The 26,323-nt window shown below is 43.4% G+C and overlaps 1 protein-coding gene across 1 annotated transcript in view; it reads right to left on the bottom strand.

The window, feature by feature from the left end:
- ERN1 (endoplasmic reticulum to nucleus signaling 1) overlaps positions 1 to 26,042 on the bottom strand; it is a 91,132-nt gene extending 65,090 nt beyond the window's left edge. The window contains exon 1 of the mRNA XM_055386855.2: positions 25,818 to 26,042. Coding sequence (XP_055242830.1) covers positions 25,818 to 25,871 — 54 coding nt within the window. The 5' untranslated portion in view covers positions 25,872 to 26,042. The remainder of the gene's footprint in view (positions 1 to 25,817) is intronic.
- Positions 26,043 to 26,323: the final 281 nt, after the last annotated feature.

The following is a 26,323-nucleotide window of genomic DNA, read 5'->3' as shown; positions in this document are numbered from 1 at the left end:
GAGGCAAAGGTTACAGTGAGCCAAGACAGTGCTACTGCACTCTAACCTGAGCAACAGAGCCAGACCCTGTCTCAAAATAAAACAAACAAATAAACAAACAAAAAACACAGGGCTTGATTTCAGCAGCCTTATCACTGAAGTTTTGGTTTGTTTCCACTTACCACTGCCCTGTTGCCCCCTGCAATGATAAGTACAGCAGGGAAGACCCTGCAAGCTCCTCTGAGATTCAGAACGTGTGAAAGCTGAATGTTCCTTATCAGGGGTTTCAGAAATGTTGCTTTTGCCAAAAAAAAATGCAGCTTGTCAATTTCAGACATACATTTCAAGAACTGATTCCCAGGTTGACTACCTGATAACAAGGGTCAGGGCCAGGTGTGGTGGCTAATGCCTGTAATCCCAGCACTTTGGGAGGCCCAGGCAGGTGGATCACCTGAGGTCAGGAGTTCGAGAACAGCCTGGCCAACATAGTGAAACCCTGTCTCTACTAAAAATACAAAAATTAGCCAGGCGTGGTGGTGCACACCTGTAATCCCAGCCACTCAGGAGACTGAGTCAGGAGAATCGCTTGAATCCAGGAGGAAGGGGTTGCAGTGAGCCAAGATCGCACCACTGCACTCCAGCCTGGGTGACAGAGAGAGACTCCATCTCAAAAAAAAAAAAAAAAAAAAAAAAGGGTCAGAAATAAGATCATTAAAATGGCACAGACTTTTCACCTCTAAGTCAATGGGAAGATACAGTGTCATGCACACGTGTTCCATACCCACAGTTTTCCAGTGATCTATACTTAACGAGGTTTATAATCTTTGCTCCATTTACAAAACTGGAGCATCTTACCCCTGCAAAAAAAAAGGCGTGTACACACAAACACACACACACAGAAAACCTACGATTGTGAACAAGAGAGTCACACACTTCTCAGGTGGCATGTAAATGGATCAAGTCCAACCCAACTGTACATCCCTCTCTCTTTTTTCTTCTTTTTTTCTGAGATGAGGTCTTTGTCACCCAGGCGGGAGTGCAGTTGAGCGATCAGAGCTCACTGCAGCCTTAAGGCTCAAGCAATCCTCTCCCCTCAGTCTTCCAAGTAGCTGGGACTACAGGTGTGTGACACCAGCCTGGCCAATTTTTAAATTTTTTGTAGAGTCGGGAGTTTCACTACATTGACCAGGCTGGTCTTGAACTCCTGGCCTCATGCAATCCTCCCACCTCAGCCTCCTGAGTTGCTGAGATTACAGGCATAAGCTTAAAAAATAAAAATAAAAAAAAAAGACTTAAAAATATTTTCTATGAATCTTCTCCCCATCCCACCTCCACTCCAACAGACCAGAAGTTTATATAATCATCTGGCTAATAATAAAAATTTGTTTTAGGAATATCACACCAATGTCTAGAATTTGTTCAGAGGCTGGTTTTTTCTGTATGTGTGTGTGTTTTTGTTTGTTTTACTAATAGTCCTCTATGTTCATTGGATTACTGTTATATTGCATAATCCCAACTTTAGTTTTATTTATTTAAGGTTAAGAAAACAACCGGGTACAGTGGCTCGCGCCTGTAATCCCAGCATTTTGGGAGGCCAAGGTGGGCAGATCACCTGAGGTCAGGAGTTCGAGACCAGCCTAGCCAACGTGGTGAAACCCCGTCTCTACTAAAAATACAAAAATTAGCCAGGCATGGTGTAATCCCAGCTACCTGGGAGGCTGAGGCAGGAGAATCGATTGAACCTGGGAGGCGGAGGTTGCAGTGAGCTGAGATGGTGCCGTTGTACTCCAGTCCAGCCTAGGCGACAAGAGCAAAACTCCAACTCGAAAAAAAAAAAAAAAAAGAAAGAAAGAAAACCATTCCTCCAAACTAAAAATACGTAATTTGAGCAAGGACAATAGAATATCATACAATACCACGTGTACCTCAGTTCTTGGAACCCACAAACTGCCAACAACAGCCAGGCTGCCTTTTGCAGTGCAGGGTTCCTTGCCAGGACTCAAATCTACTGGATGGTTGGCACAGAGGTAAAGCAATAAATTGGCTTTAAGGGTTCCTTTTAGTTGGCTAATGAATACATATCACAGTATTAAAGGTAAGACTTGAAACAAGTTATGCAAGTGAGAGAAGGATTATATAAGAAAGATTTCCAAGATATTTTGTTTTACTGCTCAGTTAGGACACATGAAATCTTGAGAACAATTAAAAGTGCATGTTGCTAAATGTAGAATAATGATTTCAAGTGGATTAGAATGTGCTAAGGAATTAGAGCTTATAATTATTAACCTTGGCAATCATGCTTGGAGGTGGGAAGGGCATGCCACACAGGGGAATGTGCCTATGCCAAAGCACCTATCAAAAAAAGCAAGATAAGGCTGATCCACCACACATGTGGATGTGGTGAGGGGTGCTGTCTAGATGGATAAGAAAGTAGGGGTTAATAATGAGTAATGGCAAATAGACTGGATTATTCTGCTGGCTATAACCGGCTGAAAGCCACAGGATGGATCAGCTGATTTTAAGAAATACCAGTAAGACACTTTCTGGCATGCCGTAACAGGACACCAGTCCTACAGGGTTTCTTACACGCACACACATACACACACACACACATACACACAAGCTCGCTGTCTCTCTCATAGGACACCAGTCCGTACAGGGTTTCTTATACACACACACACACACACACACAAGCTCTCTCTCACTCAACCTGTGCAGTAACATCAAAACAACAGGAAGAAGTACCTCAAAATGGTATTCTATAACACAGACCCTTGAAAGGCACTAAAGGATATTCAAAACAAGGACATCTGTGTCTACAACTCTTCTACTTGCAGCAATATTACCTACCTCAGACTATAAACTCAAAGCCTGGCCATTTGGGATTCTCTGCTTTATAAAGGCAGCCAGCAGAGTACCGCTTTCTAATACCATTTCATCACATAGTAGGAGACTGTCCGATCATGGCCAAAAAGACATCAAAAATTCACCAAAGCAGTAGAACACTGAAATCAGTGCCCAGTAAGTGCAAAGGTCCATGACATAAAACTCTCTCAATGATTAAAGCAAGCCCTCAGAGTAAAAGCCTCACAATGATCAGGAGGGGCTCAACTCTCCGCTCACAAAGGACTATCTTTGAAGTTATGTTAAGTAAAGGCCTAATTAAGACAGATACAAAAAAAATTTGTTTTGTTTTGTTTCTTTGAGACAGGGTCTTGCTCTGTCACCCAGGCTGGAGTACAGCAGCACAAATCATGGCTCACTGCAGCCTCGACCTCCTGGGCTCAAGTGATTCTCCCACCTCAGCCTCCCGAGTAGCTGGGACTACAAGCATGCACCACTATGCCTGGCTTTTTATTTCATTTTTTGTAGAGATGGGGTCCTACTATGTTGCCCAGGCTGGTGTTGAACTCCTGGGCTCAAGCAATCTTCCCGCCTCACCTCTCAAAGTGCTGGGATTACAGGCTTGAGCGGCTGGCCTACAAAACAGATTTTTATTCAAATCAAACCCTGTTCCCTGACCCTCATCTCATTTACACATACTGCAGCAAAGTACTTATACCCAAATATGGAGATTTCTATACAGCCACCTGAACAGTGAGTAACAAAAATTTCACTACTTTTAGTCTCCTGTCTGTGGAAGAACATTCAGAACCAAATTAAAACATCAGCCATAGACACAAACAAAAGTCTTACTGTTTTAAAGATTTCAGTCCACTAGTAAATCATTCCAAATTCTGTTATACTTCGTTTACCTGTGTGTAGGTCAGCAATAATCCATCAACCATACAGTTCCTTCTAACCAGTCTATCGGCTGTTATGTTTCCTGATATTAAGTCAATAAAGGCAACCATGACATTTGCTTTGGATGGGAGTCAAGTTTCTAGCTGGGATGCAGAAAAGGCCAAGGCCTAACTGAACAGCACTGTGTGGTTTCCAAACTAAGCAGCTGAGAGAGTTAAACTTTCAGTGTTTGTGGCAAGTCTGGCGTATGGTGTAATTAACCACCACCCAAGACAGTTAGGACTCTTCTTCAGTTTAGGCTACTGTCCTCCTTTAACAGATCTGATTTAAAAAAAAAAAAAAGTACCTCATAAATCCACTGTATTCCTGAATGCAAAGGTATGCTAATTTCATAATAGGTGAATACAGTTCCCCCCAAACTGGTTTTGGGGCCTGGGCTGAGTGTCTGAGTTCAACCATTTGCAGTTCTGTTTATGTTCATGGTTGCTCTGCCATCAACTTACATTGCCATCATTGGAAGAAGAAATATATCTGGACATGAATGGTGCTACATGAAATCGTTTTCCCTGACGTGGTTAGGAAAACAAGCCCTTTTTCTTAGGGTGGTATCAAATCCCTAAGGTCCCTCAGGATACCTGGGGAGCTAAGCCAAATCCCACACTTTACGAAAACTGAAACCCAAGGTTGCATGCTCATTTAGTGGCTGAGCTTTAGAATGCAGGTGTCACTACTCTATTTTGTTGTCTTTGCTAAAGGGAAACAGCATCAACTGACATCTAGTAACAACCGAGAAACGTATCGGGCTAATTTACTTTAACGGAGAAACATCCTAAACTAAAATAAACTAATACATACAGGCCTGACAGACTATAAATTTGTATGTGCACCATCGGCCTTACAAAAAGTCAAATTTTACCCATTTGAGTATGTCTACTCATGTGCAGTTAAACCTACTATTAAGAAGTCCTGGCCGGGTGCAGTAGCTCACGCCTGTAATCCCAGCACTTTGGGAGGCCAACGCAGGTGGATCACCTGAGGTCAGGAGTTCGCGACCAGCCTGGTCAACATGGGGAAACCCCGTATCTACTAAAAACACAAAAAATTAGCTGGGCGTGGTGGCGGGCACCTGTAACCCCAATTACTTGGGAGGCTGAGGCAGAAGAATCACTTGAACCCGGGAGGCAGAGGTTGCAGTGAGCTGAGATCGCGCCATTGCACTCCAGCCTGGGTGACAAGAGGGAAACTCCATCTCAAAAAAAATAGAAAAAAAAAGAAGTCCTCACGTAGAAACCCCAAGGGAAAAAAAATTTAATTACATACCAAGTTTTTCAGTCCTGGTAACAGCAACTAATCTGAAACTGTCAATTTTGCTCTTCATATTTAGTTAGGAATTTCTTGCAGGGGACAGTAGAGGAGTAGACAGAAGAGTCAAGTAGAAAGTGGAAAAATACTCTAGTTAAATTAAAATTACCTACAAACAACTGTATTTATGACATAATTGCTACCTACACTGGCCAGATGTTGCCAAACTTTAGGCTAGAAAAGAAGTACTATGAAATACACCCCGAGTTGAGATATCTGGCTTGACTGACTTCTGCCAGCCAGGACCCCCATTGTTTGAAGTTGATTTGAGGATCACACACTTCTCTACCGGCCCAGGCCACCATACCACCTTCCTCTCTCCAATTAGCTGGATAATCCTTTAAGTCCATGTGGCTCCACACAACGCAGATCAACCAGTAGGGACTGTTTACTGCTTCTGGGATGTGTAATTTTTGAGATGAAAAGGACCGAAGAGATTACCTTACCCAACCCTCTCATTTCACAGGAAAAGAAATCAAGGCTCAGAGAGGTGAAGTGACTTGCCCAGGGCACCACAGACAGTTAACCATAGACACAGGACTGGAACCAAGGTCTCCGCCTCCCCGTCTAGCCCTTTTGCCCACTATGCCACACTATAATTTCACTACTTTAAATCATGGTTCACTGAGAGCTAAAGCCTAAATTACTTCAGGCCTGAAGCTCCCCCTTTGAATCCTGCTGGGGTAGATGAAGATCAGCACTCCACTTTGATATGAGGGTTGGATCTTTTGGATGAGACCAAAATGTAATTTTTAGAGTCTCTATAGAAACCCAATATACCAAATGGCAATGCAAATTATACAGGGAGGGGTCTTTAAAAAATGTTCAGCATGAAAATTCCTGAGATCTCACTGTACATCTAAGTGGGTGGGAATGGGAATAACACAACAAAAGGTCAAAGGTCTCAGCTTTAACCACCATAAAAAAATTCCTACAATACACACTTACCTAAACCAGTCTTTTTAAAAAAAGTTTGTTTTTATTTTTTACACTGACATATAAAAATTATATATACTTACGGTGTACAACATGATGTTCTGATGTATGTATACATTGTGGAATGGCTACATCAAGCTAATTAACATATCCATTACCTTACATACTTATCATTTTTTTGTGGTGAGAACATTTCAAATCTACTCTCTTAGCCATTTTCAAGTATATAATATGTTGTTATTAACTATAGTCACCATGTTATATAATAGATCTCCTGAACAGCCCAGTTCTAATGGTTTTAAAAAATGTCCTTTGATGAAGACGATGATAATGTAGCCACTGCCAATTCCTTTGATGAAGCCAACATTCTTTTAATGTCAGTGCCAAGGAAACGCGCATTACTGATCAGCACAGGACAACTCCTTTGAACTGTAAGGCCCATTTTAATGACCAAGCATAAACTGATGGGCCCCACACAGTAAGCTATGGCTGCTTCACTTGGTAGGAATAAGATGCTCACAGAAAAGAAAGCATATTCTGATACTGACTTTTTCATGTCAATATTACATCAGATTTCTGTAATTTCAGCATAGGTTTTCCATTATCTAGGCTTCTCTGAGAAGCGATCTTTATGCATCCTCACACATTTGAATAGAGATTGGAAAGCACAAGAAACTGCTGGGAAGACTGTGCTGGCACAACCAAACCTTCCGAGTTGAGGCTCGAAAACAGGACTCAGAAAAAGGGGCAAAGCATGAGGAACCGGCCAAGAGCGAACAACGTTGCTTTCTCCAGCTTATCAAGTGGTCGGCAGGAAACAGAAGCAGGAAAGAATTACCAACCAGAAGATAGCAAACCTATGGGCTCAAAGAGGAGGGCTTTCCAGACATCAAAGGAAGAACTCCCTCGTGAAAAGGGAAAAATGGCTGTCCCAGGCAGGAATGGACAAGGGACCATATTATAAAATATTTTTTAAAAGTTTGTTTTTATTTTTTACATTGACATATAAAATTTATATATACTTATGGTATACAACATGATGTTCTGATATATGTACACATTGTGGAATGGCTATAATGATCCTATAAAGGATATTCTCTGCTGTCATTCTCAGTTTTCCCAGGAATCTCTCTTTCTAAAGTCACTACCCTGGTCAGGCTTCTGCCTAGCCTGGAGGTCATCCAATCTTTTTTTTTTTTTTTTTTTTGAGACAGAGTTTCACTCTTGTTGTCCAAGCTGGAGTGCAATGGCGCAATCTCGGCTCACGGCAACCTCCATCTCCTGGGTTCAAGCGATTCTCCTGCCTCAGCCTCCCGAGTAGCTGGGATTACAGGCACATGCCACCGTGCCCAGCTAATTTTTTGTATTTTTAGTAGAAATGAGGTTTCACCATGTTAGCCAGGCTGGTCTCAAACTCCTGACTTTAGGTGATCCATCCACCTCAGCCTCCCAAAGTGCTGGGATTACAGGCATGAGCCATCGCGCCCGGCCAGGTCATCCAATCTTATTGCCATCTTCTCTAGGTCCCAGAAGTGGACCTGGGCATCTGGATTGTGGGGCAAGGTGGCTAAGCTTCCACATTTGTTTTTTCTTTTAAAAACTGAAGAATAGCAACATCTCTCTAAACACTAAGAAAGCAAAACAAATATTGAGAATTTCAAAAGAGTTATACAAATATTAAGGGAGACTATTTAATTTAAAAAAAATTGGTGGCAGCCAAAGAAATCATCAGGAAGTAAACAAAACTCAAAAACCTGATAATCCACTGCTCCTCATCTCTTACCTCCATTGCTCCTCATCTCTTACCCTCGTGGGCAGACAGCAATAATGTAACAACTGGTGCTAGGAGACAATCAGGAATAATTAAGGAAGAGTTAAAATATGTTTGGCTCGTGGTGTTCAAGAAGGAAGCAGTGGCCGGGAGCAGTGGCTCATGCCTGTAATCCCAGCACTTTGGGATGCCAAAGTGGGCAGATCACTTGAGGTCAGGAGTTCAAGACCAGCCTAGCCAACGTGGTGAAACCCCATCTCTATTAAATACTCAAAAATTAGCCGGACACGGTGGCACATGCTTGTAATCCCAGCTCCTCGAGTGGGTGAGGCAGGAGAATCACTTGAACCCAGGAGGTGGACAGCGCAGTGAGCTGAGATTGCACCATTGCACTCCAGCTTGGGCGACAGAGCGAGACTCTGTCTCAAAAAAAAAAAAAGAAGAAGAAGAAGGAAGTAGAGTATAACTGCTGAGGAGATTGTCAGTAAACATTACTACATTTTAAGTTATGGGATTGTATTTCCATCATTTGGAAACTCACCTATGATGCTGCGGCTAAACGATTCAATAGATACTTGTTAAGTTCAGTGTAGTTCCTGAGCAGTATAATGTGGTTGTTAAAAAGGTAGATTCTGGAGCCAGATCACCTCAGGCAATCACTTACCTCTCTGTGCCTTCAGTTTCTCATCCATAAAATGGGGATAATGCTAATTAACTTTAAAAAGTTGTTGGGAAAAGCTTCTGCACAGCTGAACACATGGAGGTTCCTGATGGGTGGGGCATACCCCAAGGGCATGAGATCTCCATGCCCCTTCCCGCATGCCTTGCCCTATGCGTCTCTTCATCTGTATCCTTTATCATAAACCAGTAAATGCAAAAGTCACCAACTCTAGTCTAATTGGAGTGGGCTACACACAGACTCTGAGGCCTGGTGTGAGGCTCACACTGTCTGCTCTGGTAGACAAGAGATCATCAATGCTGGAGACCACAAACTTGGGTGTGCTCTGGAGGTGGAGGCTTAATCTAGCTGAAAGAAACCTCTGGGAATGGATATCAGAAGATTGGGCCTTAATATATTTCCACTGTGACTAGCAGGCTTTTTTCCCAAGAAGGTGATCCAAAGGATGATCTAAACAAAAGCTGTATTTTAAATATTTTAACAGTTACTGGTTAGTTGGTTCCCTGACTATCTAGTTATCAGTGCGGCATCATGCAGTGACCTATATGTTTAAGCTGTTAAATGTGCTACCCCCACCAATAATGAGATAGACTTTCATGAAAACTGTGCAGCTGTGTGGATGTTTGTTTTTATGTTCCCTTAACCACTGCATATTGCCATTGAATGAGATGGATCAGTGGATATTTTAGGATGAGGTTAAAAACATTTTATTAAATTCAACCATGATTCACATTACTTTTACTATCCTAGACCATTACAAATTATGAATAAAACAAGTATACATAATTAGTGGCTCCAAGTATTCGCAGAGTTAAACATTTCCAGCTATGGCCAAATCTCCCTGGTACCTAACACTTTATTTTTCCAGAGCATTTTGCCCTTTACGTAAATCTTTTTTTTTTTTTTTGAGACGGAGTCTCGCTCTGTCGCCCAGGCTGGAGTGCAGCAGCATGATCCCGGCTCACTGCAACCTCTGCCTCCTACGTTCCAGCAATTCTCCTGCCTCAGCCTCTGGAGTAGCTGGGATTATAGGCACGAGCCACCATGCCGCCAGGCAATTTTTTTGTTTTGTTTTGTTTTGGAGACAGAGTCTCACTCTGTCGCCCAGGCTGGAGTGCAGTGGCATGATCTCGGCCCACTGCAACCTTTGCCTCCTGGGTTCAAGCAATTCTCTGCCTCAGCCTCCCGAGTAGCTGGGATTACAGGCGCCCACCACCATGCCTGGCTAATTTTTGTATTTTCAGTAGAGATGGGGGTTTCACCATCTTGGCCAGGCTGGTCTTGAACTCCTGACCTTGTGATCCACCCACCTCGGCCTCCCAAAGTGCTGGGATTACAGGCGTGAGCCACCATGCCCGGTGACCTTTACCTAAATCTATGCCACAAAGTCCTCTGTGTCCCTAGAATAATTCCATGGGCTTTTAAAGACTGTAATAAGAAGGTAAATGCTAAAAAAAAAAAAAAAAAAAAAAAAAAGCTTTTGCAAGGAGTGTTGAGTCAACATAGGCAAAGCTCTTAGAACGGGCCTAATATACAGTAAGCATCATGTAAGTGTCAGTTACTATTATTCATTAAGAACTGTATGAGACACTAGGATCTAATCACAGCAAATGAGATCTGGTTTCCTGCTTTCATGGAGCTTACAGTCCAATAGGAGACCCCAGTAATCAATAATGACACAAACATAAAATGACAAATTGTAGTAAGTGCCATGAAAAGGACATACTGGAAACTGCGACAGCATAACAGAAGAAGAGCATCTGGTCTTGTGATGGTGGGGGAAGCACAGTGTTAAAAATGATGTTTGAGTTAAGATCTATAGGAAAGGGAGAAGGAAAGAAGAATTTCCTGGGCAGAGGGAATAGCCTATGCAAAATTCTGAGACTGCAGAGAATTTGTTGTGTTTGAGGACCCAGTGGACCAGTGTAGCTGGACAGAGAAGGCAGAGGGGATATGGGACACGGTGAGGTTGGGGGAGAAGCCCCAGAATGGAGTGGGCCACAAGAGTCAGAATCTTTTTTTTACGTGTCTTATTTGTTATCTATGCAGCTGAAGGAAAGAACAGGAAGGTTGCTGTTCACATCGTTGTAAAGCCACCTGGAAGAAAAAAAAGCACTCTCCCTAAGGTGAGGCGTGTAATACACCAACCACAATCTGTTCACACTCTCGGTGAGTCTCCTCCAGTGTTTTAATTTATACTAACATTCGACTGATGTTGCCTAGCTGGTTTACAGCTGAATATCATCAGAACTTCGTAGGAGAGTGTAGTAAATATGGCTGATTTTGTGATGAAATGTGGCCTTCAGGACAAACCCCAAGGCAGGTTTTCTTGCTTCCTGAGACTCCTCATTTGACGGGGAGCCATTTCTCTGACTAGCCGTCATGCATGGAATCAGAAAGCTCCCTCTGAAGGGCTGAGGAGTTAAACCTGCATCTTCCCGTCTTTTTAATCTTCCAGGCGCCCCATCTCCACAGTACCTGCAGTCAGTGCCAGGACTATTTTCATTACAAGAGGCAGAGATCTTGGGGATACTAAACTTACAGGACAAGGTAAGTCATTGGCTCATGGTCTCACATTACTCAAGTAGGCTGGCAAGCACTTCAGGATTTGTCAATCTCTTCCAGGCACTCCCTGCCTCATACTTCTTCCTCTTGGCTGACTCTTCTATTTCAACTCCTGTGTGCTAGTTCACTTACTCCAACCCTGCCCCTAGGCTGGACTCTTATCCTACATATATGCAGAAAGAAGGGTCCAGTTACACACAAGGCAATGCCGCCCCAAGGCCTGTAAAACTCCTGGCTTCAAGGGGTTTGCCGTCTAGCAGGAGAGTCGTGTAATGCAGAAAAAAAGATGGCAAGTTCCATGGCCGAACTTCCCGAAAGCTGACTTGGCAGCATATCCAGGTCCTGCTCAGAGCAGTTCCAAGAGTCTGGTCCCATCCTACCCTGCTCAGCTGTCTTCTCACTCCTTGCCCTAGCCTGTGTCCATATAGCTTCAAAACCTGTTATTTTATCCTCTCAAAACTCTTTGGTTTAAAAACAAAACCAAAGTTCCTCAGGTATCCTCATGAGTCTGGAACATATAAATGCTTTTGGGGTGAATGAAGCTGACAGAAGATGAGGTGGGCACACAGATGCATGGTCTGGTTTGAGCTCTGGGCAAGTCATTAGATTTCTCCAGGCATGGGTTTCCGAGAAAGTAAGAAGCCTGAGGTGGATGGTGGCTGCAGCTCTGAAGCATGATGATCCGTGACTTACCAGACCCTCATCTCTCCTCAGGCTTTGCTGCAGCTTCTTCTAGCCCCAACCAATCAAAACATGCCCAAAATCTGCATAACAATTTGAGAGAGTTTAGAAGTCCTGATGCCTTTGAACACAGTCATTTCCAATCCTGGTCTTGCAACATCTAAGTGTCTCCGCTTATCAAAATATTGCAACATTAGAAATTAGTAATAATCTGACTCACTTTAAGGTTCAGGATGGGGAAAAGAAATACCATGAAAATCAACTAATGTTACATGGTACCAGGTGGCTGACTCCCAGGCACACCTACCTACTATAGACTCTAAAAGCAACCATCTCCTAAACTGAAAGGGTGATACCTTTTCTTCTGCCAACCATAAATCAGATAAGTGATTGAACTTTTACCAGGCACCGAAAGCCCCAGAGATTTCCAAGCACTGAACCATCAAGATCAAGATAACTTAGGGTCCGTTTTACAAGCAACTGTGGCTTGGTTCCCAGTTAGTCGAGCACCAAAACTACAGATAAACTTGTTCTTAATCTCCACATATAAAGGAAACCGTTTTCTTCTTTGCAAAACCAGCTCATGGCAAGTGGAAAACGAACCCTAACAGAATTCTAGAATAAGGTCACTGGATTGCTCATAATGAGGTAGTACCTTTAAAGGTCAGAGATTCCCCAAATTTGTTCTTAGAACTTTCTTACTGCATTTGAATTTATCAGGAGATGTTACAAATACTTCTACAATGGAAAAAAAATGTAATCTTATTTAATGTAAAAAAAAAAAATAACACACACACACACACACAAACACACCCATTTGTGTATTTGGGAGCACAGCCATCATAAAAATCAAAGAATGGCTGGTTCTGACCCCTCTGAATTGTGGGGGTTTTCTGAGGTTTCCCTGACAGGATTTAATGTCTTATCATGTTATCCTTAAAAATCAACAACGTGGCCAGGAGCAGTGGCTCATGCCTGTAATCCCAGCACTTTGGGAGGCCGAGGCGGGCGGATCACAAGGTCTGGAGATTGAGACCATCCTGGCTAACACGGTGAAACCCTGTCTTTACTAAAAATACAAAAAAAAAAAAAAAAAAAAAGCTGGGTGGCGTGTGCCTGTAGTCCCAGCTACTTGGGAGGCTGAGGCAGGAGAATGGTGTGAACCCGGGAGGTGGAGGTTGCAGTGAGCAGAGATCGTGCCACTGCACTCACTCCAGCCTCAGTGACAGAGTGAGATTCCATCTCAAAAAACAAATAAATAATAAAAATTTTTTTAAAGAATCAACAATGTGGCCAGGCGCAGTGGCTCATGCCTGTAATCCCAGCACTTTGGGAGGCCAAAGCAGGTGGATCACTTGAGGCCAGGAGTTTGAGACTCACCTGGGCAACATGGCGAAACCCCGTCTCTACTAAAAATACAAAAATTAGCTGGGCATGTTGGCACATGGCTGTAATCCCAGCTACTCGGGAGGCTGAAGCACGAAAATCGCTTGAACCCGGGAGGCGGAGGTTGCAGTGAGCCAAAATCACGCCACTGCACTCCAGTGTGGGCGACATAGTGAGACTCTACCTCAAAAAAAAAAAAAAAAAAAAGAAGAAAGCAAAAGAAAAAGAAAAGAAAAAAGAAATAGAAAGTAAAGAAAAATCAACAATGTTCACACTCAGTCCCTCATATTTGCTCAGGATTTTCAGACATACCTGAGGACTATCAACACCAGTCCTCCAGAAGATTAGACAAGAAACAAACAGGAGCACCAACCTGTACATTACCCCAACACTAAGTGACGTGGTGCTATTTGGAGTGCAGGAAGGGATCTAGTCTACGAGAGTACAGTGGTCAGGGAAGGCCCTAGGCCCTATACAAGACAGGTGAGCGACAGCTGATGAAACCACACCACGGTGTGTGGCAACTTACGAGGCCTCCATCTCCCTTACTCTGCTCTGTGTTTCTCCCCTACAACCCCTGCAGAATTTTATCACCTTATCACATTCTATATAATGTATTTACCATGCTATTGTCTATCCCAACCAACTAGGTAGAAGTTCCATGAGGGCGGGGGTCTTTGTTTTGTTCATGTTTCCCAAGCATCTCAAACAGTGCTTGGCATAAAATATGTACTCAAAAAGTTGATAAATAAATGGATGAACAGATGAAATTCACTACATTCAAGAGCTAGGAAGCTGGGAGGCTCAAAGCAAAGCAGCCCTCCCATCTTCTACCTCCCCATATGAGGCTGCACCAGAAAAAGAGGCGGCTGGGGGACTAGTCGCTTTCACCTAAATGGTGATCCTAATTTGGGAAGACATTTGGAAACAGGCCCACCAAAGAGATTTTCTGGTTCCATTGCTTTGTTTTACAGATGAGGAAGCAGAGGGGGAAATAACTCATTTGCCCAAAGTTGCACAGCTAGCTAGTACAGAACCTCCGGACTCTCACTTGCTGAAAGAATGCATACAATTTCATCATATGGGGCAAACACACATATAGAAACAAGATACTGGCCCTATGATTACATTTAAAAACAGCTAAAATGATTTTACATTTAAAAACAGCTAAATGCCTATCTGCTCAAGGAGTGCAGAACTGGTCTGCCACTTGGGATTTCCTTTAAGCATTAAGTTAAATTAGGAAACAGCCCTGGTGCTGGAGTCCACACAGCGCTTTCAGGCCAGGTGCCAAGCCCCATTCCAAGGTTGTATTCAAAGAGCGGGCTCCCAGTTCTACTGACATTTGTCAACCTGGTTCCAGCAGAGCTTTGGATTTGGTCCAGCCCACTCAATGTGATGCTTGAAAGCAAGTGTCCTCCTGTTTCTAAACCAGCTAATAAAGATCCTCTGAGAAACAACTGAGATGGGTCCGGGGGCTGAGACAACTGACTGGTCCTCTCCTGTGTTCTACAGTTGGGCTTGTCAACTCGGCAACCCCTTCGAGGGAACTCTGCCTGACTCAGGCAATAAGGCTAATAGCCAGCTCTCACATGAAAAGGGGAAGGGAGTGTCACAGCCTGCACCCTCCCACCATTTGCTTCCAAAACATACGTTCCCACCCTGATAGGAAAGTTCCTGTTGGTTCACAAGCTTCTTCTTGTGCTTTAACTCACTCACTCCTTCTACAAATCCCTTCTCCTCACTCGCACTGGCTACTTCATTTTTGTTATAGAAGGTTCTTTTAAAACCATGAAGATGATTTTACCCATCAGGATACTGTGAAGGAACCTGGAAAACAATATGGTTTTGATTTCTTAAGCCTCTTAATATATGGAAAAGGCAATAAACAAATATATAAATAAATAAACAAGCATAAGTCGGGTAACTTTAAATAAACATTTAAACATCTTACAATTCAGTAACTAAATACGTTTTAATATAAGGCCTATTAGTTAAAGCTGATAAAAGCAATTTCAACAGTTTGTATTCAAAGAAAAAAATCCATTAAATTACCTGCTCTTTAAAAGTTGAATGATATAGTACAGTAGAGAAAATGTAATATTAGGTTCCTTTTTTTCTAGGGTTTCTTTTTTTTTTTTTGAGATTGAGTTTCACTGTTGTTCCCCAGGCTGGAGTGCAGTGGTGGGATCTTGGCTCACTGCAACCTCTGCCTCCTGGGTTCAAGCGATTCTCCTGCCTCAGCCTCCCAAGTAGCTGGGATTACAGGCACGTGCCACCACACCTGGCTAATTTTTGTTATTTTTTTTAGTAGAGATGGGGTTTCACCATGTTGGCCAGGCTGATCTCCAACTCCTGACCTCAAGATGATCCGCCCGCCTCAGCCTCCCAAAGTGCTGGGATTACAGGCGTGAGCCACCGTGCCTAGAACTAGAAATAAAGTTAGAACTTTATTTCTAGTTCTAACGCTAACTAGCGGACTCTATCACTCCTAACCTCTCTGTAAAATGAGCCAAATGCTGTGTCTAGTCTGGTCCCGTGCTCTGTGACGTGACTGGGAATTTGGAGATGCATTTGTTCTTTCCAGGATTAAGGTACAAAAATTACTTGAAGGCCTCATCCTGGCTGCACATCAGAGTCACTTGGGCCTTAAAACATTTTTTGTTGGTTTATTTGGTAGAGATGGGGTCTTTCATTGTTGCCCAGTCTGGTCTCAAACTCCTGACTTCAAGTGATCCTCTTGTCTTGGCCTCCCAAAGTGCTAGGATTACAGGTGTAAGCCACTGAGCCTGGCCTTAAACATTTTTTTTTTAAAAAAGAAAAGATGCTGGTCCCCACTCCCAGAGATTCCAATTTCATTCACATAGGATGGGGCCCCAGCACAGCGTTTTTAAAAAGCTCCCCAGGTGACTGAGTCATGGCTCGGAAGCACCGCCTCAAGTAACACATTCCTAGCCACAGTTGTGGCCCCCTGTACAGGTGATTCTCTCACTCCTAGCGGCCCCTCAGGAGTCATGGGCCATTTGCTTTAAGAGAAGAGAGATCTGATTTACCTTGGTCAACAAACTTCTCTGACTCAACTGGAGATCAATGACGATGTCAGGTTCTAGGGATGTGACAGCACTGTTTGTTCAGAGAATGTACAGAAAAATTCGGTTTCCATGACAGACACTCCTGGAGCCCAGATAAACAATTATTCCTTCATCTGACAGAGAGGGGGGAAATAATCCACTGGAGAATGGGATGGTTTTGAATTATAATTATAAATTAGTCTACTAACAAAGGAAGTCATGTTTAATACATGAGAGGACAACTCTGGGCCAAGGTTCATTTTTTTAACAGTGAAACATCATGCTGAGTGAAAAATGAAACTGACATGAAATAATCACAAACCGTTTACCTCATGGAGTTTGGCAATGCAAAAATTAATCTCATTACTGATAAGAAGAGCCCACCAAAAGAACACTACACACTATGGGTCACGTCCACCCAAGCAAATATCCTGAAAGCTCCTCTAGTTCTGTAGAAAGACACACAACTGGTGCAATCCCATTAAAGAATATAAAATATAGCTGAAGCAATACCTCCCACCCCCATCCACAACCCACTTGCTTGATGATATAATACAGCCCCTTTATTGGTCTTAATGAGTCTCAAAGAAGAATTCAATAAATATTTGCTGAGTGCCCCCTACAGTGGGTATAACCAGCATGCCACGTTAAACGCCACAGAGGATGCAACCATCAGCAAGCCAGGGTCCCTGCCTTCTCGGATGAACCAGCAAGGGAAGTGAGACACACTCCCAGGGGCACCTTCCTGCCCCCGTTGCTCCTTCCTTCCCTCATTAGTCTCTTCTGAGAGCTACCTAAGCTAACTTGAATCCCTCCATTGTGGTTTAAGAGCCAGAGTCACAGCCACTGTCTCCTGTCATCACAGACCTGCTCCCTGGTGCCAGAACTGCTTGGCAGGTGGCGCCTCTGCAAAGGCAAACACCCAGAACCAGCACGGTAATGCAAGAGTTCTATCTTTTCAGGACTTCTTGGTGAAGGCTGTGACTGAGCTAGAGAAGAGCGGCTTGGGTTAAAGGCCTCTAAGGAAAGAACTTTCAGTTTTGTTCTTTCAGACATATGACTAGGTGAGATGTTACTGAAAACATGCACCTGCTTGGATATTATTAGACTCCAAGCAAAGAAATTAGCTTAAACTGTGAATTAGGCGTAGCAGGCAATTTTTTGTTGTTGTTGTTGAGACGGAGTCTCTGTTGCCCAGGCTGAACTGCAATGGCAGGATCTCAGCTCACTGCAACCTCCGCCTCCCAGGTTCAAGCGATTCTTCTGCCTCAGCCTCACGAGTAGCTGGGATTACAGGTGCCCGCCACCATGCCTGGCTAATTTTTGTATTTTTGTAGAGATGGGGTTTCACCATGTTGGCCAGGCTGGTCTTGAACTCCTGACCTTATGATCTGCCCGCTTCAGCTTCCTGAAGTGCTGGAATTACAGGCGTAAGCCACCGTGCCCAGCCGAGCAGGCTTTTAATCCCTACTCTCTCCATGATTGCTGGATTTGACTCTACAGTTGAAAATGGCCAATTTCCTTGATGGAGACTCTCAGGTGAAGGCAGCATTCCCATCTCAAAATGGCATCTTCGCACAACTGCAACAAAGGGTAGAAGGCCATGATTCTTAACGGAGGAAAAAGAACATTATCTGGGTATTTTCCTGAAGCTTACAAGAAAGCCTACTGGCCTAGACCTTCTCTAGATCCTTCTCTCATGGCCACATAGTTTGGTCAGCTCCTCAGGGTATGACTGAGGGTAGCCAGACTGGTTTGTCCCAACATACACACTAGAACATAAGCACTGCAGGGGCTGCTCTTCAAAGGGAGGTAGGAGGATCAAGTTTAAGGTTTGGTTCTGCCACTCACACATGACCTTGGACAGGTTACCAGCCCTTGCTGGTTGCCTTTTCCCATCTGTCTGCTCTGGAAGACAGAGCAGGGTAGTAATTTTTCTCAGCTTGGGAGAGGAGGGTAATGCCTGAGAGAGGGTGCCCCAAACACCACCCTCCTAGGTTCTGATGTGCTCATACTGTTACTGAGGGATGTGCGTCATATTTCTTATGTGCAGCTGGAGGGGGAAGAAATTGAGACTCATTGGACTACATGGCCGAGAGCCCATCAAGCAGTCTAATGCACTCTGATTCCAGTTGTCTTGGGAGGCTACACATCTATTCATACATGCTTCTAGGGCTCAAAATATTTCTGGAATTCTTTGGAAATTCCCTTCAAAGAATATACTTTTGAATCCCCTAAATGGTAAAAACCCTGCTCACTTTAGGATGGATTTCATCTTAATAAATAGCTGAAAACCAAATCCAAGTGTCCTCAATAAATTGTGTGATCAAACTGGGTAATAACAATTTTGATCAAAAGTGTAGTGTGAATCATGTAAAAGTCCTATTAAGCAAAGACTGGAAGGAATTGGAGAATGTTTTAACTTGTATAAGGATAACTGGCTTAAGAGTAAATATTTGTTTTCAAAGGTTCGTTTTTGTTTTAAAGTTGAATTAAAATGGGTTAGATAAGTTGTTAAATTTAACTGGAAATTTTTTTTAAGACTGATTTCAATAACCCGTAAATTCACGCCAAAGGGTGATTATTTTGAAAGGGACATTTTTTTTTTGGAAGAATAAATTTGCAGGAAAAGCAAAACAAAACAAAAAATAAAACACCACAGATATTACATTTTATTTTTAATTTTTTGTTCCCTTTTTTTTTCCAGGTAGATAATCCCAGCAAAAGGTAGTACTTTATTATCAAGTGGTACTTAAATATTCCTAGGAAAAACAGCCACATGTTTTAAGAACTGCAGCCTCCAAAAGGGACAATCAATGTATCAACTCTGATTTATGAAGTCTTAAGGCAAAATTTTTAAATGGCCTCACAACCGACCATACAAAGAATCTTATCTGTAGGAGGTGGGCCACCCTCAAAACCAGAGAATTATCCCGAGGTATTTCAGGGTGCTCATGGGTGCCACATCTCCTAGAAAGTTGATCTGAAACCACTGCAAACCAAAGGACCCCACAAATGAGTCATTTAACAAATCCAAATAAAACATTTTCTCAATAGCTTTTAGGTACAAAGGGTATCATCCAGAGACTGCCTTGGTTTATTTACATCTTCAAAATATAAACAAAATGTAAACATTCTATTTTCATCCAACTTTTAAAGTCTACGCTCCTAAAAGAAAGTGGCCACTGATAAAAGAAAATAGCATACTTTAAACCGCCTATCAGAAAAACAATTTAAGGTTAGATTTGTTTTTAAAACACTCAACATTGCTTAGGGGTTGGGGGAGAGGGCTGTAAAATACTACATACAATCAGCAAATTTCAATTGTAGGAATCTATCTCAAGGAAATAACTAAGCACTTAAAACTCATTCAAGAGTTTAGCAACAAGAAAGTTCATTACATTGTTATAATTTTTATAATGAAAATAAAAACATATCTGTGTAGTGAAAAAAATAAAAAAAAATAAAAACAGCCTCAATATCTAAATGATTGAGTGGTCAAATTATGGTACATCCATTCCATTCAGAGAAATACTACACAGCCAATTAAGAATAATGTTGCAGAATTAAGCTGATTGACATAGATCTATATGTTCCAGTGTGGGGAAGAAAAGTATTACCTGTAAATATGTGCACAGAAAAAGTATCTGAAAGAACATATGTCAAGATATTAGATTAGTTATTAGAGAAATGCAAATCAAAGCTATAATGAGTTACCACTCCACATCCACCAGGATGGCTAAGATTAAAAAGATAGGTAATAACGAGTATCAGTGAGGGTATAAGAGACACTGTAACCCTCCTTCCTACATTGCAGGTGGGAATGTAAAATAGTGCAGCTGCCTTGGAAAACAGTCAGACAGTTCCCTGAAAGGTTAAACAAAGAGTTACCATATGACCCAACAATCTCTTTCCTAGATATATGCCCAAGAAGAGTGAAAATAAATGTCCATGCAAAAATCTGTACACAAATGTTCATGGCAGAATTATTAATAGCCCCAAAGCAGAAACAATCCAAATGTTCCTCAATGGATGGATGATATGGGTTGGCTCTGTGTCCCCACCCAAATCTCATCTTGTAGCTCCCACTATTCCCATGTGCTGTTGGAGGGACCCCATGGGAGACAACTGAATCATGGGGATGGGTCTTTCCCGTGCTGTTCTTGTGATAGTGAATAAGTCTCACGAGATTTGACGGTATTAAAAATGGGAAGCTCCCTGCACAAGCTCTCTCTTTGCCGGCTGCCATCAACGTAAGATGTGACTTGCTCCTCCTTACCTTTTTTCATGATTGTGAGGCCTCCCCAGCCATGTGGAACTGTAAGTCCATTAAACCTATTTCTTTTGTAAATTGCCCAGTCTCGGGTATGTCTTTATCAGCAGCATGAAAATGGACTAATACAATGGATAAATAAAATGTGGTATATTCATATAATGGAATATTATTCAGCAATAAAAAGGAACAAAGTACTGACACATGCTATTATACAACATGGATGAACCTTGAGAACATGATGCTAAGTTAAAGAGGCCAGTTACAAAAGACCACATAATGTATGATTCCATTTATATAAGAGGTCCAGAATAGGCAAATTTATAGACAGAAAGTAGATTTGTGGTTGCCAAGGACTAGGAGGTTTGGGGGGAAACGGTGTGTAACAGCTAATAGGTATGAAGTTTATTTCTGGGATGATGAAAATGTTCTAAAATGGACTGTGGTGATGACTGCAGAATTCCGTCAGTATACTAAAACCCACCGAATTGTACACTTTAAATGGGTGAATTGTGATGATAGGTGAATTATATCTCAATAAAATTGTTTAAAATCTTCATAGAGGTAATGTTTGGAAAATAAGATAATAGAAGGCTTGTTTTTTATTTTTTACTTTAGGCTTATCTATCCTTTCTAACTTTTCTACAATGAATATGATTACTTTGAGATAATGCCTCAAAAAAGAAAATCTTCCCCTGTTATCATACAGAAAGCACCAAACACAAAATAATTGAAAAAATGAAAATACCCCTTTCTTTATGATCCCTACGGCCACAGCAAGATGACTGGCAGGCAAAGCTCGGCTTATTACCACATCAACCCTGATCAGTTATAACCCCAGTCCCCAACCCACAGCTGGGCACAGAAGCTCAATGTTTTTTGTTTTTTTGTTTTTCTTTTTGAGACAGAGTCTCGCTCTGTTGCCAAGGCTGCAGTGCAGTGGTCCGATCTCAGCTCACTGCAACCTCTACCTCCCAGGTTCAAGCAATTCTCCTGCCTCGGCCTCCCGAGTAGCTGGGATTACAGGTGCATGCCACCTTGCCCAGCTAATTTTTGTATTTTTAGTACAGACGGAGTTTTGCCATGTTGGCCAGGCTGGTCTCGAATGCCTGACCTCAAGTGATTTGCCCGCCTTGGCCTCCTAAAGTGCTGGGATTACAGGCGCAAACCACCAAGCCCGGCTGAGAAGCTCAATGTTTTTTACATGGATGATGGTTTACTAAGGTGCTACTAAAGTGACAAATGTGATGGTGTACTCAGAACATTTCCTACCGGGTTACAGAAGATGTTCTGTGGGGAAAAAGTGAACAAAAATAGATAACATCGTATTTTTATACTGTTGTATTTGCTGTATGTTTGTACATGAGCAAAGATTATAAGATATTGATAGGAAGACTGTCTAAAACCAGCTGTGTTGCTCTAACGCAGGGAAGTTTGAAACCAAACATGGGATATAGGTAAAGATAGAAAGGAAAAAAAAAACTGCTTCTGGGAAATATTTCCAACCAGTATGTTTATTATTCACAAACTGTGATTCACCAGTCCTATTTTTTAAGCCAGCATCACGCTCTAATCATATTCCTAGGTTACAAGCCCAGAGTTATTTGTGCATAATAAAAACTGAATCCATTAAGATGATACATTAGGCTTTTCTTCCCTATGTCATCTCTTTAGGGAGAACATTTGATTATAAAACCTACAAAATATTGAACCTACATATTACTTTGGATCCCGAAACCAAAGAGGTTTCCCATGAAAATGAAACAGTTATCCAAGGATTCTTTCACCTGAAAAACGGAGTCCAAATCTGGGGCAGGCAAATAATGAAACCCTCGGACCTATGCAAGTGACACTATTCCATCCAGACATGAAGAAACTTTAATGCGGCTCACTAGATTTATGTTCGGAAATATGGGCTATTGTTGAACTCTCTCTCGAATAACTCTCAGATACATTTTTCTCCTGTGTTCTGAGAAGCTACATTACTGCAGAAGGCTGAGTAGGCAGGCAAGTTAACGAAACAATACACATGTGCACAACTACAGTTTAATTTCATGATCAGCAGCCCTGATAACAAACTCAATGAAACATTCTACTTATGGCCTCAGTATAAACACTTGATATCGCCTATTAGGATAATTAATGCAGGTGATCATTGTCAGAATAAATGATAAGCAAAGACATTGCTAGTTAAGACTCATCTATCAGATTACAGTGTTTCTATACACACATGATCCTCAGTTCTCGGTGACTTTTTAAAAACCTCCCTCTAAAACCAAAATATTGGCTAAATGAAAGAAATCTGATATATTACAGTTTTTTTTAAAAAAAGGTACTTTGCCTCACATTGTACTGATCTCTTTGGTAATTGAGAGATGTGGCACCTAAACACCATAAAATGAGGACTGCTGACAGTGATGATGTAACCCTAACCAACTCTAGGAGCAAGATATAGGTCTAGGAAGAAAGGAAAAACTCACTGACTAAATAAGCACATTCTGGATTAACAAAAGACAGCCTCAAGTGCTTAATAATACCAATGTTATTGCGTTTTGGATCTGGTAGCCTAAAGTCTCAACTCATAATGAGTCAATGTCTGGCTCAATAAGACACACACTGAAAGAAAATCACAGTATTGCCTCCAATGCAATAGTTACTACATCAATCAAAAAGAAATATCAAAAACTATTTCTTGCAGAGGCATAGTATAACATTCAAAAAATGATGGCTTAGAGTAAAAAGCATCTTTGGAGCATAAAGAGAATTTACATTTATTATCTATTAAGCACGTGTGAAGGTGGTGCCTTCTTTCACATGTTAGCTGTCCCCATTTCACCTATCAGGAAGGAGTCTCTAAGAAGTAAAATCATGGCCGGGTGCGGTGGCTCACGCCTGTAATCCCAGCATTTTGGAAGGCCAAGGTGGGTGGATCACTTGAGGTCAGGAGTTCGAGACCAGCCTGGCCAACATGGTGAAACCACGTCTCTACTAAAAATACAAAAATTAGCCGGGTGTGGTGGTGGGCACCTGTAATCCCAGCTACTCGGGAGGCTGAGGCAGGAGAATCGCTTGAACCCGGGAGGCGGAGGTTGCAGTGAGCTGAGACCACACCATTGCACTCCAGCCTGGGCAACAAGAGCAAAGAAACTCCATATCAAAAAAAAAAAAAAAAGTAGTAGTAGTAGTAAAAGAATATGCCTAGGGCACAGCTAGCAAGTGACCAGTTAGAGCTCAGGTTTCTCTGATTTTATACCCACTGCGTTCTGCACATCACTGCTGCCTGGTTTAACTGCAAACTTTGCTATGAGTTTCATTTACAATTTTAAAATAATAATTCTTACTATGTTTGGGGGTAAAAACTCTTGGGAGAAGATTCTAGGAGTGAAATTCTGACCTTTCTTTTTTTTTTTTTTTTGAGACAGAGTCTTGCTCTGTCACCCAGGCTATAGCACAGTGACTCCATCTCTGCAACCTCTGCCTCCCGGGTTCGGGTGATTCTCCTGCCTCAGCCTCCCCAGTAGCTGGGATTACAGGCCTGTGCTACCACGCCTGGCTAATTTTTTTTTTTTTTTTTTTGTATTTTTAGTAGAGACAAGGTTTCACCATGTTGGCCAGGCTGGTCTCAAACTCCTGACCTCAAGTGATCCACCCACCTCAGCCTCCCAAAGTGCTGGGATTACAGGCATGAGCCACCGGGCCCGGCCTGACCTTTCACCTAAACAGTAGTTACGCTAAACTATAACCTTTTGATAAGGGTCTGGAATATTTTATCATGAACTCTGAGAAGTTTGGATTTCTAAATACAAATTGGAAATATTTACACGAACTGAAACTATAGTTCCAACTACAGCTAAATCGTTATTTTTGGCTCTTTAGCCTAAGTTATTCAATAACCAAACACTAGAATCCAGTGACAAAGTAGCAAAAGGAAAGATGTGGCAAAGGAAACCATTATACACCTATCCCTTGACGATATGAAATGATCGAATTCATGTCAAACATTTGGTCATTCTGCTTATACCCTCGTTTGTGAACAGATGCCAGGCAGTAGTTACCAATCCAAGGTGAGGTGCTCAAGTTCAAAACCTGACCTTAGTTGTAAAAGTGGGGTTTTTATTTGAAAGAAAAACTTAACTTCCACAAGTTCTATTATAAAGAGTCTACAAATTTTCCTTTATTTTAAAAAAAAAACCCTGAATTTGAAAAAGGCAACGTTATTTATTTACTTCTCCTGTTTCCAAATTCTTGTTACTCCAAGAGTACAGACAGTTATTTACCTAAAATGCAAAACCTACAAAGAGTTCACGCTGTGGCTGGCACTCAGGCACACACATGTCAGTGCTCTACTGGGACACCCGGTACATGATATCCCTATTAAAGAGTACACAGTACCTTTAAAGAGGTCATTAAACAGAACACGGACAAATTTGCCACGCTCACATCCTGAACAATACATTTTGTGAAAAATATTCGCTAATTTAGGTTCTTCCAACCAGAAGAAAAAAAAAAGCCAAGTCTCCCACAAAGTGCCCCCAAATCCACAGCTGAGTGAAGGTCATAAAGAGTTAAATGAATGTAAACCAGGCCCTATCATTCGTCTCCTCCAGAAAAAGATGAAAAGACATTTCTGATGGCCCCAGGTGCTCTCCCACGAGGAGACAGTCTTTCATTTGAGGTTCTGAAGCGGCCTCACCTCGAACCCATGCGGGATCTTCCAAGAGTGCAATTCCCACAGCTCCACTTGCTCAAGGAAGTCTCGGTGCACAGAAGGAAGCCTGCAGCCTCCCAGTACCAAGAAACCGGCAGGGCAAGTGGCAGAGGCCAGCTCTCGGGTGAGAGTCCTTACTCCCTGTTGCATTCGTTCCCCAAAGTTTTCGAATTTTTAAAAAGTTCAAACAAGGATTCGAAGCGCAGGACAGACCCTTCCCCTGGATCCCAACGCCCTTTCGGCTCCTCCGCGGCCGCCGCCAGGCAGCGCCGGCGCCCGCCCGCGAGGAGGAGGGTCCCGCAGGTGGGCGGCCTCCTCAGGCCGGGGCCTTCTGGGACCCCCAAGTGCCGTCCAGGACGCCACGAAGTTGCGCCCGAGCCCGCGGGGTCCGGGGAGCCGCTGCCCGTGACAGCCGCGCTGGCTTGGGAGGCTCTTCGGGTGGCCGACGCCTCGGTGGGGCCGCGACTCCCGTCAGGGAAGCTCTCCCGGCCCGGTGCCGCCTCCTACGCCCGGCCCGAGCCTCCCACGGCTGGGCGCACGGGGCCTCTGGCCGCCGCCGTCGCGCTCCCAGCTCGGACTCCAGCCCCGGCGGTGCGACGCTGCCCCGGCCCCGACCCGGCCGTCGCGAGCTGTCCTCCACCCCACGCTCCCCGGTCACTCACCCCGAGGCCGGGCAGCAGCAGCGTCAGCAGCAGCAGCAGCCGCCGGGCCGGCATGGCGAGGACTCGGCCCTGGCTCCGGGGGCGGTACGGTCAGAGGACGGGGCGGGGGCGCCGCGACGACAGCGAGGCGGTGACCCAGCCTCAGCGGACGCAGAACTGACTAGGCAGCGGCGGCACCCCCATTCCCGGCCCTATAAGCGCTGGGTGCCGCGGCTTCTTCCGGTCGGGGCGGGGTTGGGGGCGGGGACAGGGCGGGGCCAATCTAGGGGCTTGTTCGGGGCGGAGATGGGGGCGGGCCGAGGGCGGGCCTCGGGCGGGGATGTGGGAGGGGCTGGCTCGGGGCGGGGCCGAAGGCGGTGCTGGCATCTGGCTGGCTTCGCTCAGAAGGCGTCGGCGGCTGTAAAGGACCAGGCCTCGGCATCCAGCATCTGGGGGCGCTGGGGGATCGAGGCGCGAAGCTTGTCTGTGGCTGGGAAAGACCGGCAATGCCCCACCAGGCGGTCCCA

This window comes from Gorilla gorilla, chromosome 4 (genome assembly GCF_029281585.2).
Source record: "Gorilla gorilla gorilla isolate KB3781 chromosome 4, NHGRI_mGorGor1-v2.1_pri, whole genome shotgun sequence".
NCBI classification, from domain to species: Eukaryota; Metazoa; Chordata; class Mammalia; order Primates; family Hominidae; genus Gorilla; species Gorilla gorilla.
This window is presented reverse-complemented; position numbering and strand designations above follow the sequence as displayed.